The sequence below is a fragment of the Serinus canaria genome, chromosome 12 (assembly GCF_022539315.1).
Source record: "Serinus canaria isolate serCan28SL12 chromosome 12, serCan2020, whole genome shotgun sequence".
NCBI classification, from domain to species: domain Eukaryota; kingdom Metazoa; phylum Chordata; class Aves; order Passeriformes; family Fringillidae; genus Serinus; species Serinus canaria.
In genome coordinates this window covers 11,143,592-11,156,292 of record NC_066326.1, presented here as the reverse complement: position 1 = coordinate 11,156,292, position 12,701 = coordinate 11,143,592, and the positions used below count along the sequence as shown (strand labels likewise).

General features: G+C 41.2%; 1 protein-coding gene across 2 annotated transcripts in view; it reads right to left on the bottom strand.

Annotated features, from left to right (window-relative positions):
- EEFSEC (eukaryotic elongation factor, selenocysteine-tRNA specific) overlaps positions 1-7,500 on the bottom strand; it is a 120,934-nt gene extending 113,434 nt beyond the window's left edge. Inside the window, exon 1 of one of the 2 annotated variants that reach the window (XM_030228070.2) lies at positions 7,380-7,500. Coding sequence is in view for 1 of the 2 variants with exons in the window: in XM_030228069.2 (XP_030083929.2) it covers positions 6,862-7,132 (271 nt within the window). In the remaining variant the exon portion in view is untranslated. Of the gene's footprint in view, positions 1-6,861; positions 7,157-7,379 lie in introns of those variants that run through there. The other variant, XM_030228069.2, reaches the window with a different exon arrangement.
- Between the last annotated feature and the right edge of the window lie 5,201 nt (positions 7,501-12,701).

Below are 12,701 nucleotides of genomic sequence, written 5' to 3'. Positions count from 1 at the left end.
AGGGTAATTTTAACTATAAATATGCTCCATATTTTACAGTCACTTGTTGTAGATTTTATGCAGTACTTCACTACATTAGCTAATACTTTAAAGAATCTAAAAATTGATTAACAAAGCTTCCCTGCTCTTCCAAACAGCTTACAAAATAATTGAAAGTAAGAATAAACAGGAAGCAAAAGTGAAAAGTGGTTATTTGATGAATGCTTGCACACAGTATGCTGGAACAAAGAAATTCTGTTTTAAAACCAATAGGAAAAATGATCAAGCAGACTTGAATAATATAATTACAGTGCTTGGTTATTAAGTTTTCCTGAGAAGCTGTCATGGTTTTGTGTCAAGTAGCACAGTTTTGTTGTATATGAGGAAACAAGCACAACCACTCAGAAGCTTTGTAGAAAAATTGTCATATATTAGCAAGGGACAATTTCACATTCAAACAAGTTTCAATAAAACCACTCCTGGTTAAAATCTACACTTTAGATTGAGAATTCCATTATAAATCACATCTTCCAAACAGGAAATGCACAATTATTTTTATTTTTTAAACCCCACATAGAAACCAGTACATTTCTGACAGGATTCTAAGAAGAAGCAGAAGAGAATGTGATTATTCACTATAATTTTGATATCAGGAGAAAATGAGTCTCTTGCTCCTTGTAAACTACTTGACCCAGAAAATGAATCAAAGACTTCTCCTGCTTTAGTCTCTAATATTGCCTAAGAGTTGTTGTGTAAGTTTAGGAAGTTGTTGAATGTGTAACTTCTACAGCAAAATCAGCTTCAAGTCAAAATTGCAGAACAAGGCATAGAACAGAAATAATTGTAATCCCTTTCCATTGTCATATCATTCACAAAACCCACAAAAAACAAGAAGTAATGCAATACATAGAAAGTTAGAGCTATTACAGTTATGATATAGACAGATAAAAACTCCACAAGACCCCTATTTTAAGGAACCCTGATACACTTCCCCAAGTTTCATATTACCAACTATCACGTAACAAATCCTATTTCACACAGTAGTGGTTCAGAGCAGATTTAGTTCAACTGGCTTCCTTTTACCCAGTTATTAAAAGACATGGGGGAACAAGGAAAGAAATAAAAGACTTGTGCACACTAAATTCCATGGCTCCCACATCAAACCAGTTGTTTTTCTCATCTGTTACCTGTGTCTCATGTCCTGTGTAAGACAACAACCCAGATATTTTTATTGCTTAAGGTATAGAAAGCACAACCCAAATTATAGATGAAATAAGACTAACCTTCCTTAAAACACAGAGGACGTTTTCTTTAAGAACAAGAAAATTAACCCGGAGTTGTGTTCCAAATCGTGCACTTAATTCTGTATCGATTCACAGTGAGGTCACTCCCCCCAGGCTGACCTGGTACCCGAGTACTTATCCCTAAGACCCCACAATGTAAGCAAACACTGCCCTCTTGTGCACTGCAGCATCCAGGAGACAAAGTTCCATTTCGAGGGCTCTGGAGACCATGCAAAGGTTTTATACTGGTTACCCTTCTTCATGCATAACTCCTTAATTTAAAAAAAAAAAAAAACAACGTAGCTTTCATTTTAAAATGTCAATAAAAATACTCCGTGTTGTCAGACAAGTATCTGGCACCAGCCAAATTACAGTAACTAAAAAAAAAGACACTTTCAATTTCACTTATGGAAATAAAGTTTATTTGAAATTTTAATACAAAGCAGTGTCAGCAATTCACAAGCACCACGAACCCAAAGAGTCTAATTGGTTTAGGTTTTAGAAAACAGTCCCACTAGTGCTAGCTGAAGTCCCTTAACAAGTACTTCCATAACATCAACCACAACATCAAGATTTGTGGCTAGGAATTACATTACACTAGAGTTGTATGTTAATTTCATTTTTTTCCCACCAGAACAGGATTCATTATGTTACTCTCACTTTCAACTGGCAGCCAAAGATCTCTAGGCTCTCTGGTGACTCCTCTCTGAATAGAATGATATCCACTAAACACAAGGCACTCTTTCCCTCCAGAGGTTTCCCTTCATTTGACATCTGTACTCAACAGCAAGTCATCCACATATGTATCTACACCTCTAAAACTCTACTTGTTCACCCACCTAGAATAGGAAAAAAAAAAAAAACCACAACCAAGAACTGTCACATCTTCACAAAAATCTCAACAAACAAAAGCTCACATCGACAGAAGGGTGTTTTCCTGGCAGTAATGCAAGGTAACCCCGAGTTTACAAATCCTCTTAAAAGCTTATAACAAACTCAGCAAAACAACTAATCTGTGATAAAAGGTGGGGCTTTTTTGTGATATGTTAATCTTACAAATAATCTGCATCTGACTGGATTTGAATGCTGGTAGCAAGACCACATTTCCCTTGATCTCCCAAGCCTGTTTTCACTGTACTCATTTGCATCAGCAAGACATGCTTTGCTATGCTCATTTCCCCCTCTCCAAGCTCTAGTGCAAGTTCAAAAGTCTTGGCCCCTCCAATGTATCAGGTATGAATTAATACCCTTCCTTAGCTGAACACAGCAGCAAAGTGGAAACAGACACTTGCAAGGCAGTCTGCTTTGAAAGGAACTGCAGGGACAAATGGTGACAATGAAGTTCTAGTTATAAAGTAAAAAGGTCAAAGGTTCAGGCAGGCATAAGGATTACAAAACTACAAGTTTGTCAGAGCTCCCCCCAGCCCAGGTTTAAACAACCAGGGTCAAGCAGTAGCTTTCCAATTAAAACCCTATAAGGATACTTTGTCCTTTGAACTTCACAGGGGAAAAAAAAAGACAATTTTCTGCTTTAGAAGTTGTTTTGAGGACCCATCTTGAATTCAAACAGATAAAGGGCATCCAACAACAGCTCACCTAAAGCAAACACTCAGTAACCCTTGGCTGCCTGTGTGGGGGAAGTTGGGATGAGGTAATCATGTTCTCCTATATTAGTGTGCTGACCCTTTGTAGGGCATGAAATTAACCATCAGCAAGGAAAAAATCTGCTACTGCTTAAACTACTTTGCTACGCAAAGTGGTCTTAAAATGAAATATGGGGATTGAATTTCGTCTGGCAGATTAACTTGTCTAACCTCTCTGCAGGCATCCCTTTCTGCTGAACTCATTTGAGAAACTATTCCAGACCCTACTGGTGCACAGGTCTGTGACAAACAAATGTAAAAGTAACTCATTTTATTTCAATGACATTAACATCAGCTTTGTGGAAGATGAGGATCTGAGCATTAACAAAAGAACAGAAGTTTAAACACCTCATAAAGCTGTGACAAACTATCCCATCTCAGTGTGAAATCTTAACAAAAATACCACCCGAAATCTCTACAGCAACAGAAGAATGCAGTAGTGACAAAAATATCAGTCCTGCATCTTGCAGTCATTCCTTCAGTGCACAAACCAAAGCGTAAAGCACATCTGGGTACTTCTTACTGCTTGGCCAAGTCAGACACAAATTGCTGTAAATACTGGTTTTGTTCCCTTGCTTGAGACAAGATCCTGCCAAGCATAGGAAAAGTCTAAAATTGTGTTTTAGATGAAAAAAGTTCTCTTCTTGTTTGAAAGTATAAGACAGAAATGTGCAGCACAGTCCAAGCCACACAGCTACCCACAATAACTTAATGCCTTCCTGCCACAGACTCACAAGAGCCTTAGAAGAATACAAACCAGGATAGTTTGAATACAAGTGAAAGGCATGATAAAGTACACCAAGTGACTATTACTTATTCCATTCCAACCTTGACTATCACCTTCCATCTAAAACTTAAACAAAACATCTTGGGTGAAACTGTCTGCAACATTTCCCATTCCCAGCATGCAGGTAAAAAAACCAAAAAAACCACCCAAAACAAAACACTTTTGATTTAACATTTGATATGTTTTGCTTTCAAGGACAAGCTTTGCAAGAAAAATGTAGCCACACAGAATGAAATATGACGTCTATTTTTCATTCCAATTGGTTACTGCTCGAATATTCTGCATTCATTTAATCCTAAGGTATTGTGTCTGAACAAGCATCTTGTGAGTGACTGTGAGAAGTACTCACAAGGTCAAGCACTACCTAGCACAGCATGACAAAAATGCAATACCAGATTCTGACATGAAAAAACCCATTTCAGGAATTAGCTACATACAGAAATATGTTAAAGAGTGGTAAATAGTGACATTTAACCTGTGAGCAGATTTATCAGCTTTGTACAGCAAAGGAATTAACTCTTAGAGCACTCTGGGAGCACAGAAAAGATGACAGACGATAGAGAACCTGGGACCCCACTGGTGAAAATGGCACTTTGGAAGAGAAGAGGCAGAGAGCAACTCCTCAGAAGGAAACCCTTGAGCTCTTCATCTCACGGGAGACCTGAGTGAACAACGCTGGTGCTACCCTGCCACAGCCGAGGGTGTTTCCATGAGCTGGGAGCACTTAAAGGGAAGCCAACTAGTTTATCCCACCTTCAGTGAAAAAAGAGAACTGCAAACAAGAAGATGCAGTAACATTTTCACAGCAGTAGCTTCTCCTGCAAACCCTGCATGTACATGACTAACAGAGCTCTGAAGCAGCCCTCTCATCTCTGCTGTCACTCCATCTTCCAAATCCTCACATCCAGCTCCCTTGCTCACAGGCATTCTAGTTTTTCTCCAGATCAACTTCCACCTGTAGCTACCCCAGGATTTCAATTCAGAACAATGACATTTTAAAGAGGTATGGGAAATCTGAGGTGCAGAACAAACACAGGAAGATAAAGTACTTTGCACTTATGTCTTAATGAAAAACCATACATAGAGAAAACATGCAATAACAGGGAAATCACAGATTCCATCAGAAAGAAAAGGGTAGTGGCATTCCTGGCTGCAGAGAAAATGTTTGGAATGGTGAATCCTTAATTGCTTAGTAACAAGGAAGTAGATGAAAATAACCTAAATTTTTCAAGTACCATTATCTGGGAGGACTCACTTTCCATTCCTGAAGTGATGAAAAAGCTGGCATTATTGAAACACACATGAACACCAAAGAATGTATCCTGTTACAGAGGACATGCTACACTTCAGTTTGAGTTTCACCAAATCACACCAAATCTGCAAGCACCTAAATAGTCGCACAGGCACAGATCAGGTTTCATCATCAAGGTTTCACCTTTCAAACCTGGTAGTAAAAAAAGGCAAAAAAAGCATCCACTATCAAGATACATCTATTATCAAGCAGAAAACTGAAGGTCCTAATTCTTTAAACTATTAACCCAATACTGCATTTTCTCTACAACCTTTTCTTAACACACAGAATTGCAGTAAGTCACACTAATCAACTATTTTACTTCAGTAAAATACATAAACTGGTATAACTGGAACTAAGCAAGTTTGATGTGCTCATGTGTCTGAATTACTATGTGTAAAGAATTATTTTTGCTGGGAAGAAAACTATCATCATCTCATCCCATCCATGCCTTCCTTCTCCCTGCACAGCCTATCAATAAGCAAATCTGAACAACTTACTCAGCTGTGACTAAAGACTTTGAAGATCTTCTTAAAAATAGCAGAGAAGTCTGTGTATCAAACAACCACCCCGAATAAGTGTTAAAGTTACTGAAAAACAAAACTGGTTGAAGCTGTTCTCTAAGTTTTCCCACGTCCCCTTCATGAGAAAGTTCACACCATTCACATTAGTTGCTTCTGGCAGAAAGGAATGTCTGACTACAAGTGACTCTTCAGTACATCCAAGAAACATCTGCCAAAGTCAACTTTGCTCTTTAGAAGATAATCAGGTGCTTACAATTACTAAAGAATAATAAGGGCTTGCCAAGTACAAGAGAAGAGTGCAAGACCGAAGGTCTCTGGAATTAAGCACACGGCCACTCCTCCCCTGCAGCTGAGGAGCACACTTTGCTGAAACAGACCATATTACTGCTAGTGAAACTGACAAATGCGTAAATATTTATTATCCAGCCACAAGAAGAGCGAACAATACAACACCGTTACCACTAACGCAACTTACAAACAACACAATTGCTCAAAAGGGGGTTAAATTCCCACATCCTGACAAGTAACTCAGCCCGAACCTCAGTTTAGCCAAGAAACACTGTCCTACAAAACAACCACCAAGTTGTCATTAAAGAGACACTGGCAGAGGAACTGAACTTGCAGGCGGATCCCTGCAGTTACAACCACCTGTGCCTACTTTAAACGCCGGCACCTGTGACTGTATCATCTTAGTAAAGCACCGATCACCTCTTAACACTCTTCAGAAAAAATGGAAGGGGGAGACAGAAAAAGGTGAACTAATTTAAAATAAGTCCTATTGCAAAGCAAATTAACCTTCTGACAATCTATGAAGACTAAAATGAAGAGTAACCAAAATCCACAAAATTATTTCTAACCCTAAAATTATCATGCTACAACTCCCTAGTCCTCCAAGACAACGAGGGCATGTCCAGCAACTGCATCACAGCTCTCAACTACAGACAATATCAAACTCTGACAGCTTTAACAGGCGAGAAAACAGCAATTTATAGGGCTCTTCGATGCCATTAATAAGACCCCCATACACAATAAATGAAACTTTTTAACTAGGAAGTGTAAGACACCTGAGCACACCTGACCATCCAAACAGCACTCCAAAAACTCACGTGTACTAAGTGCTTTCCTAAGAGCACAGTTTGTTTTATTTGAAAAACAACTACGAGCAAGCGTAGCCAAGTCGTAGGTCCGTGAGAAAGCTGTCTCTGCCCGTCCCCTCGGTTTGGGCACGGCCGGCCAGCCCGGCTCCCAGCGACCCCGCTCCTACCGCGGACACGGGCGGGCGCAGCCCCGCGGGGCGCGGAACACCCCGGGAGGCACGGCAGCCACCGGGGCGGCCCCCCTGCGCCCCCCTTACCGCCGATGATGGTGCGGATGAGGGAGGCGTGCCCCGGGCAGTCCACCAGCGTGAACTGCAGCTCGCCGGGCCCCGGGCCCAGCTGCGGCGGCAGCGCGGTGCGCAGGCAGGAGAAGCCCAGGTCCAGCGTGATGCCCCGCGCGCGGCTCTGCGGCGCCCGGTCGAAGGCGGCGGTAGAGCCGGTGGTGCTGAGCGCCCGCGCCAGCGCCGTCTTCCCGCTGTCGATGTGGCCCAGCACTCCCACGTTCACGTTCAGGACGCGGGCGGCCATGGCGGCGCTGCACCCGCCCGGTCCGTCCCCACAGCGCCCCTGCGGCAACGCGGGCCCCGCCGCCGCCGTTCCGCCCGCCGGGGGCCGGTGCGCAGGGCGGGCGAGCGCCGGGCAGGGCTGCTCGGAGCCGGCACGGTTCGTCCGCCCCGCGGCCGGGGATGCGGAGCAGCGGCCCAGCGCTCAGCTAGCTCACCTCTCTGCTCCTACCGGGCAGCCCCTACAAGGAGGGGCAATTTCAGCAGGTTACCTTAATGCCCATCAGCTGGGCCCCCTCCCCATGTGCGCCCGGCCTGAGGGAGGGCTGGCAGCCTGCGGCCTGAGAAGGGGGCACGGGATTCACCCTGAGCATCCCCACCTGCGCTCACACCGCGCTAATTAAACACTGCGGGGCTGCTCAAACACGCTCACTGCCACACCACCCCCTCCATTCTGCCCCCAGGCAAACCCCGGTGCTGTTGATACTGTGGTGACCACGTTTGATTTCAAAGTCACATAGGCATTGCAAACCCACGTGAAGAAGCAGGTCAGGTTTGGATCATTTACTCTCCTTACACTTAATAAATTCAAGGCTTGCATAATTAATTTTCCTGTAAAGGCATATTTAAGATAGGTAAAATGCTGCTTTAAAAATCATGTCCTTAATGGATTAAGAATCCAAGATTATTAAGAGTGGTGAACAGGTCTCCTGGTAAGCACCACTACCACCACCAAAACAGACAGCAACAAGCAGAAGAACATTGGAGAAGCCTGAGGGCATTTCAGAGGCTAAGGGCGTGATTCCTTCGCTGATTTAAGTCACTTCGCTTTACAGATTACCCAGGGAGATAAATAAATGCTCTACAGGATAAAGCTTAACGCGTATCCTCGGCATTTCAACAGTGACCAAAGAGCCCAGAGTACCTCTTCAAATGATTACAGCTCTTTACAAGCCAAGAAACCAAGTCTGTGTCATGGATTTGGACTTCCCACTGGTGTCAAAGTAGACTAGACTTGTTCTATAAGCTCCTTTTTTTTTTTTTTTTTTTTTTTGAGGGCAGTGCAGTTGCTTTTCTGCTCACTCTGTGCAGTAGTACATATTGCTTATACTAATAATATTCACATCGACTAATGAATGAGCCAAAAGTGTAAAATGACTTGCCTAAGGCTATTGTAAACAATGTGGATTTGGGTTTTAGGCTTTGATTCCAAACTCCAGGCTTTTTCCTACAAAGAAATCTGCTTTATATACCGACACTTTCAATATAAAAGAGTTTGGTTTAAAGCTGGATGCAAATTACTCCTCCTTCCCAAACACATGGAAGTCAAGATGACAGAATCAATGACTCAAATGAAAAAGGAGGAAAAAAAAATTGCATTTCTTCCTAGCACTCAGTGCTATTTGAGAGACAACTGTCTCCCTGAAGGAAAGACATGAACTCACAAGGAATACTGAGCTAGCCTAGCTAATCAGCTTCTTGAGCAGAATAGTTCAGCCTGATGGAATCTCTGTCATGGGAGCCAAATTAAGCATAATGTCACTTTTCAGACCAAGTTCCCAGGCTTTGAATAGTTTCCTGTTAAATTGTAAGCCCATACACACTTCCGTGTGCTGAATATGTTACATCAATATGCACTTGCAAAGGGAAGGGAAAATTTACATCAATTCCCATAAGGCCCTAAAAATTAGAATCCACACAGATATCCCTGTATCATATAATCTACCCTTTAATTCTTTTCTTTTAGCATTATTAGATGAGTCCAGAAGAAAGAAGTGGGAAAAGGTCTGATTTTCAACCAGAAAAGGTAGTATCCAGAAGTCCTCTCAAAACATTTAAATAAGAGCTATTTTTCAACAAACTTTGACAATGTAGAAAGGTCTAAAATTTTCTACAACTCTTGAGAAAACTGGCAATGAGGTCAAGGAGGTTCCATTTCAATACTCACAGTGTAAGAGGCCACAGCAGGACTCACCTGAGATCCATTTTGGTCTGCCAGCTTAACAAAGAGATGCATTTTGTTCAGCCAGAATTTAGAGGGATACTGGATAGAACTTATGGGATGAAAAAAATATAATTCTTTCTGTTAAGGATAGCTAAGGAAGGATGATAAAAATCCACAGGAAAATAGTTTTCATTCCACTCCTCACATAATGATAATGGCCCTTCTTTTACTCCTGAGTGACCTGCAAGAAGGAGGAATAGAAATGGAGGTTTAATTTTATCCCTTTAGACACAGAAAAAATTTGCAACTTTCTAGATAGGGAAGTAGTTGCTCTTCTGTAGAGGGAAGGAAAAAAACTCAGTGCCTACAGCTTTGTTGTTACCTCTGATATCAGACCTCTGTCTTCAGAGTTTTAAAGTCTGTGGATCTGATTTTGTCACATATCACTTGAAGAAATTTTAGAGTGCACATTGTACCTGTGAAATTAATAACTTCAATCACCAATATCAAAGAACAAATATGATAAAGACAGACATAAGCACTTTTATTCAGCATTTAGAAAGGTCCATTCTGTTAGCTAACAATCTTTTAGAATTAATTACAAATTTGGAAATTAAGGTGTGGCATTTGGTAGGACACATCACTGCTATTGCTTTGAAAAGTAGAAAAATAATTAGTTTATTTTGCAGGGAACAAAACAAGCTATGACCACTATCCCCACCACTCCCTACCCCTACACAAAGGTCTTGGTATTACTGAGAGGGAGAGGGGAACCTGGCAAAATGAGAGAATCCCAACTTCTCCAGATTTTTCTATATCCCTCCCAAAATTTGTAGCATTTTGCGGTTTTCCTTGTTTTCCCATAAATAAATCATTCTCCATCCCAGTTCTCTCCTGTATGGAATTTCTTCCTTAAAACATGTTCACTTTAATGCTAAAGTTTATGGACTCATGGGAGAAAGGGCAGGAAGTCAGACTTTTGGGATAGGGTAAAAATGTAAAGGTCATTCACACACACACACACATACTCTTTCTCACTCCAAAAATAATACACTATTTGACAGTTTCAGGATTCAGCATGTCCCACTGAAATTTGAAAGCTTATGTGAAACTAGGCTACGTCCTGTAACCTCAAACATTTAGTCTAGGAAAACAGCTCTCACGTCTCCAGCTCCCACCTCGGGTATCGCATGACGTCTGTGCCAAATAGAGGACCTCAAACCAGGGGGCAAAAGAAACCTTGGTAAAATGAGTTGGTTAAACCTGGGGAATAACAGTTCAGACTGTTAGTGATATTTTTTTTCTAGTTAGCTGGCTAGTGAAATATTAAATTATATTCAAAGCATCCACAGAAAGAGCTGGGCAGGATGGTGGTACAACCGACCTATGTTCCATCTGGTGGCCTGGAAAAAGGAGCAAGAAGATTCATGTTTGCAATTGAATTATTTTATCCTCCCTCTCTAATACATTAACTAGTTTTAAAAAGTCACATATAATCATGTAAAAATTGAGGTTTTATATTTCCTCGTATTGATGCATCACAACACAAGACACCAGCTATAAAAGATGATATACAATGTGGAAGTTCAGTTCTAAACTTCCCAGTAGCTCCACTTGTACCCTGCTCTTCATGGGGAATAAACTATCCTGTGTGGTCTAGAGGATTATTGTTTATTTTCCCTCATCTGAATATCCTCTTTTGCCCCTCTTTAACTGCAGCTTCAGGACTGTGCTCAAAGAGCATATGGAATGAGTAAAACAGTCAACACAATGAGCAATGCCAAACCTGGCACAGTTAAGTAGTAATTGTGAGCAAATAAGAGGGAGAAGCCAGCCTTACATTTATCCAGCAAACTATTTCTTACTTTTATTTCTATTGAGGTATCCTCTTCTACTACAAACACAAGCCCAAATAATTTTAATCATGTTTTCTGCAGGTCAATATTAAAATTGTACTTTCATTGTGGCAGCAGATTTTATTTGCTGAACAGCAATGGTCGTTAGCAGACAGAAGTTTTAGGCTCTAAATTCTGAGTTTGAGACATCTTATTGCTGTAGACAAACAATTAACACTCAGTTTCTTATCCACTTTAAGCAGGAAAAATCCCTAATTAGTATTTCCAAAGTTAAAGAATCCTATGTAGCATATCTTTTATAGACATAGAATATTTCTATCCTTCCTCCAAGTTACAGTGAAGATTAACAGCAATTCTCTATGCCTACCATCTACATTCCTATATATTGAATTTCACCAAAAATAAATAAGCAAATATTATTAAATAGACTTTGAAATGCCATCATCTCAAAAACAGGTCTTGTTGCAACATCAAACAAGGTAACATGGACCATATGGACAAGTTTCAGTCTAAGTTAACAGATTATTATGTATTTCACCCTTTTGAGAAGGAGGGTCATACCTAGCCTGAGCCCCTTGATAGCAACACCATTGCCTTCAGAGCTCTTACCAGACTTGCTAATTATTCTTCCAGAACTGGCAGAAACTTGAACTCTGACCAGACTTACCCACAGCACTTGCGGCAGTTTAATGCACTGGAGAAATCAAAGTTGTATATTTGCTCTTTTACAAAGGAAAAAGTCTGCAGCTCGCTACCATTAGGTGTTTGTATTCTGTGACTAATATGACCCTGAGAGGATGTAGAGAGTCTAATGACATACACACTTTTCTAATTATTTAAAGAATAGCTCATATTTGTTAGTCAAAAATTCTTAGCTGAACAGTTCTATTGCAGGATACCCTTACAAAGGTGCTGAACCACACATGTGTGCAATTATATTGTAATTACAAATTTAAACTAGAGTATGTAAATATAAACTGACAGAACAATTAACAGAAAAAGCAAGCAACAATAAGCAAAGTCTTTTCTTTGCCAAATTACATTTATAACAAAATGAATGGAAGCTCTTGAACAAAGAGGGAATGAATAGCATGCATATGGTTCACTGGCCATTTGCAAATTGAACCATAACTCCCATCCTCCCTAAAACTGCTCTCTGAGTTCATGCTGTCACAGGACTGCTTGTGCAAGTCCCCTGGCAGTGCACAGGAAAGCCAAGATGGCACCAGACATCAGTCCTGCCTCATACCACTTTAATCCGCTGGCTTCAAACACTGCAGACACAGGCATGGCATTATAATCACAGAAAACTCTCTATACCTATGGGAAGAGTCCCCTGTCTTTTTTTGTGGGAGAGATCACAACATCTACAAACAAGAGAACTCACTGGAACTGCAGGCTCCCAGATCCCATCTAAAATTTCACTGTCAGTGATCTCCATATGAAGCTTTTAAACCCCTGACAGAAGGTGCAGCAGAGTCACCGCCAAGCCCCAGCCAGGAGCCGCAGCATCACAGACCTCGGACACACCGATGTTCCTGCCAGGCCATGAGCCGACCTGCTGGGAAGCTGGAGTGTTTTTACCCATTTCAAGTGCTCGAAGCTCATAAGGAATACATGCTCTAGGTGCAGCACGTCACAGCCTCAAATGCTTAGAAGCTTTCAGAAAAGCTTTCAAGATGCAGAATAGAATTATTCTGCAGTTTCACTGAACACTAGAAATAGTGAGCAACACCGAGCAGGTAAGAGACCACCCCTGCTTTCCTTGGCAGGGGAGTTGGACTAGGTGGTCT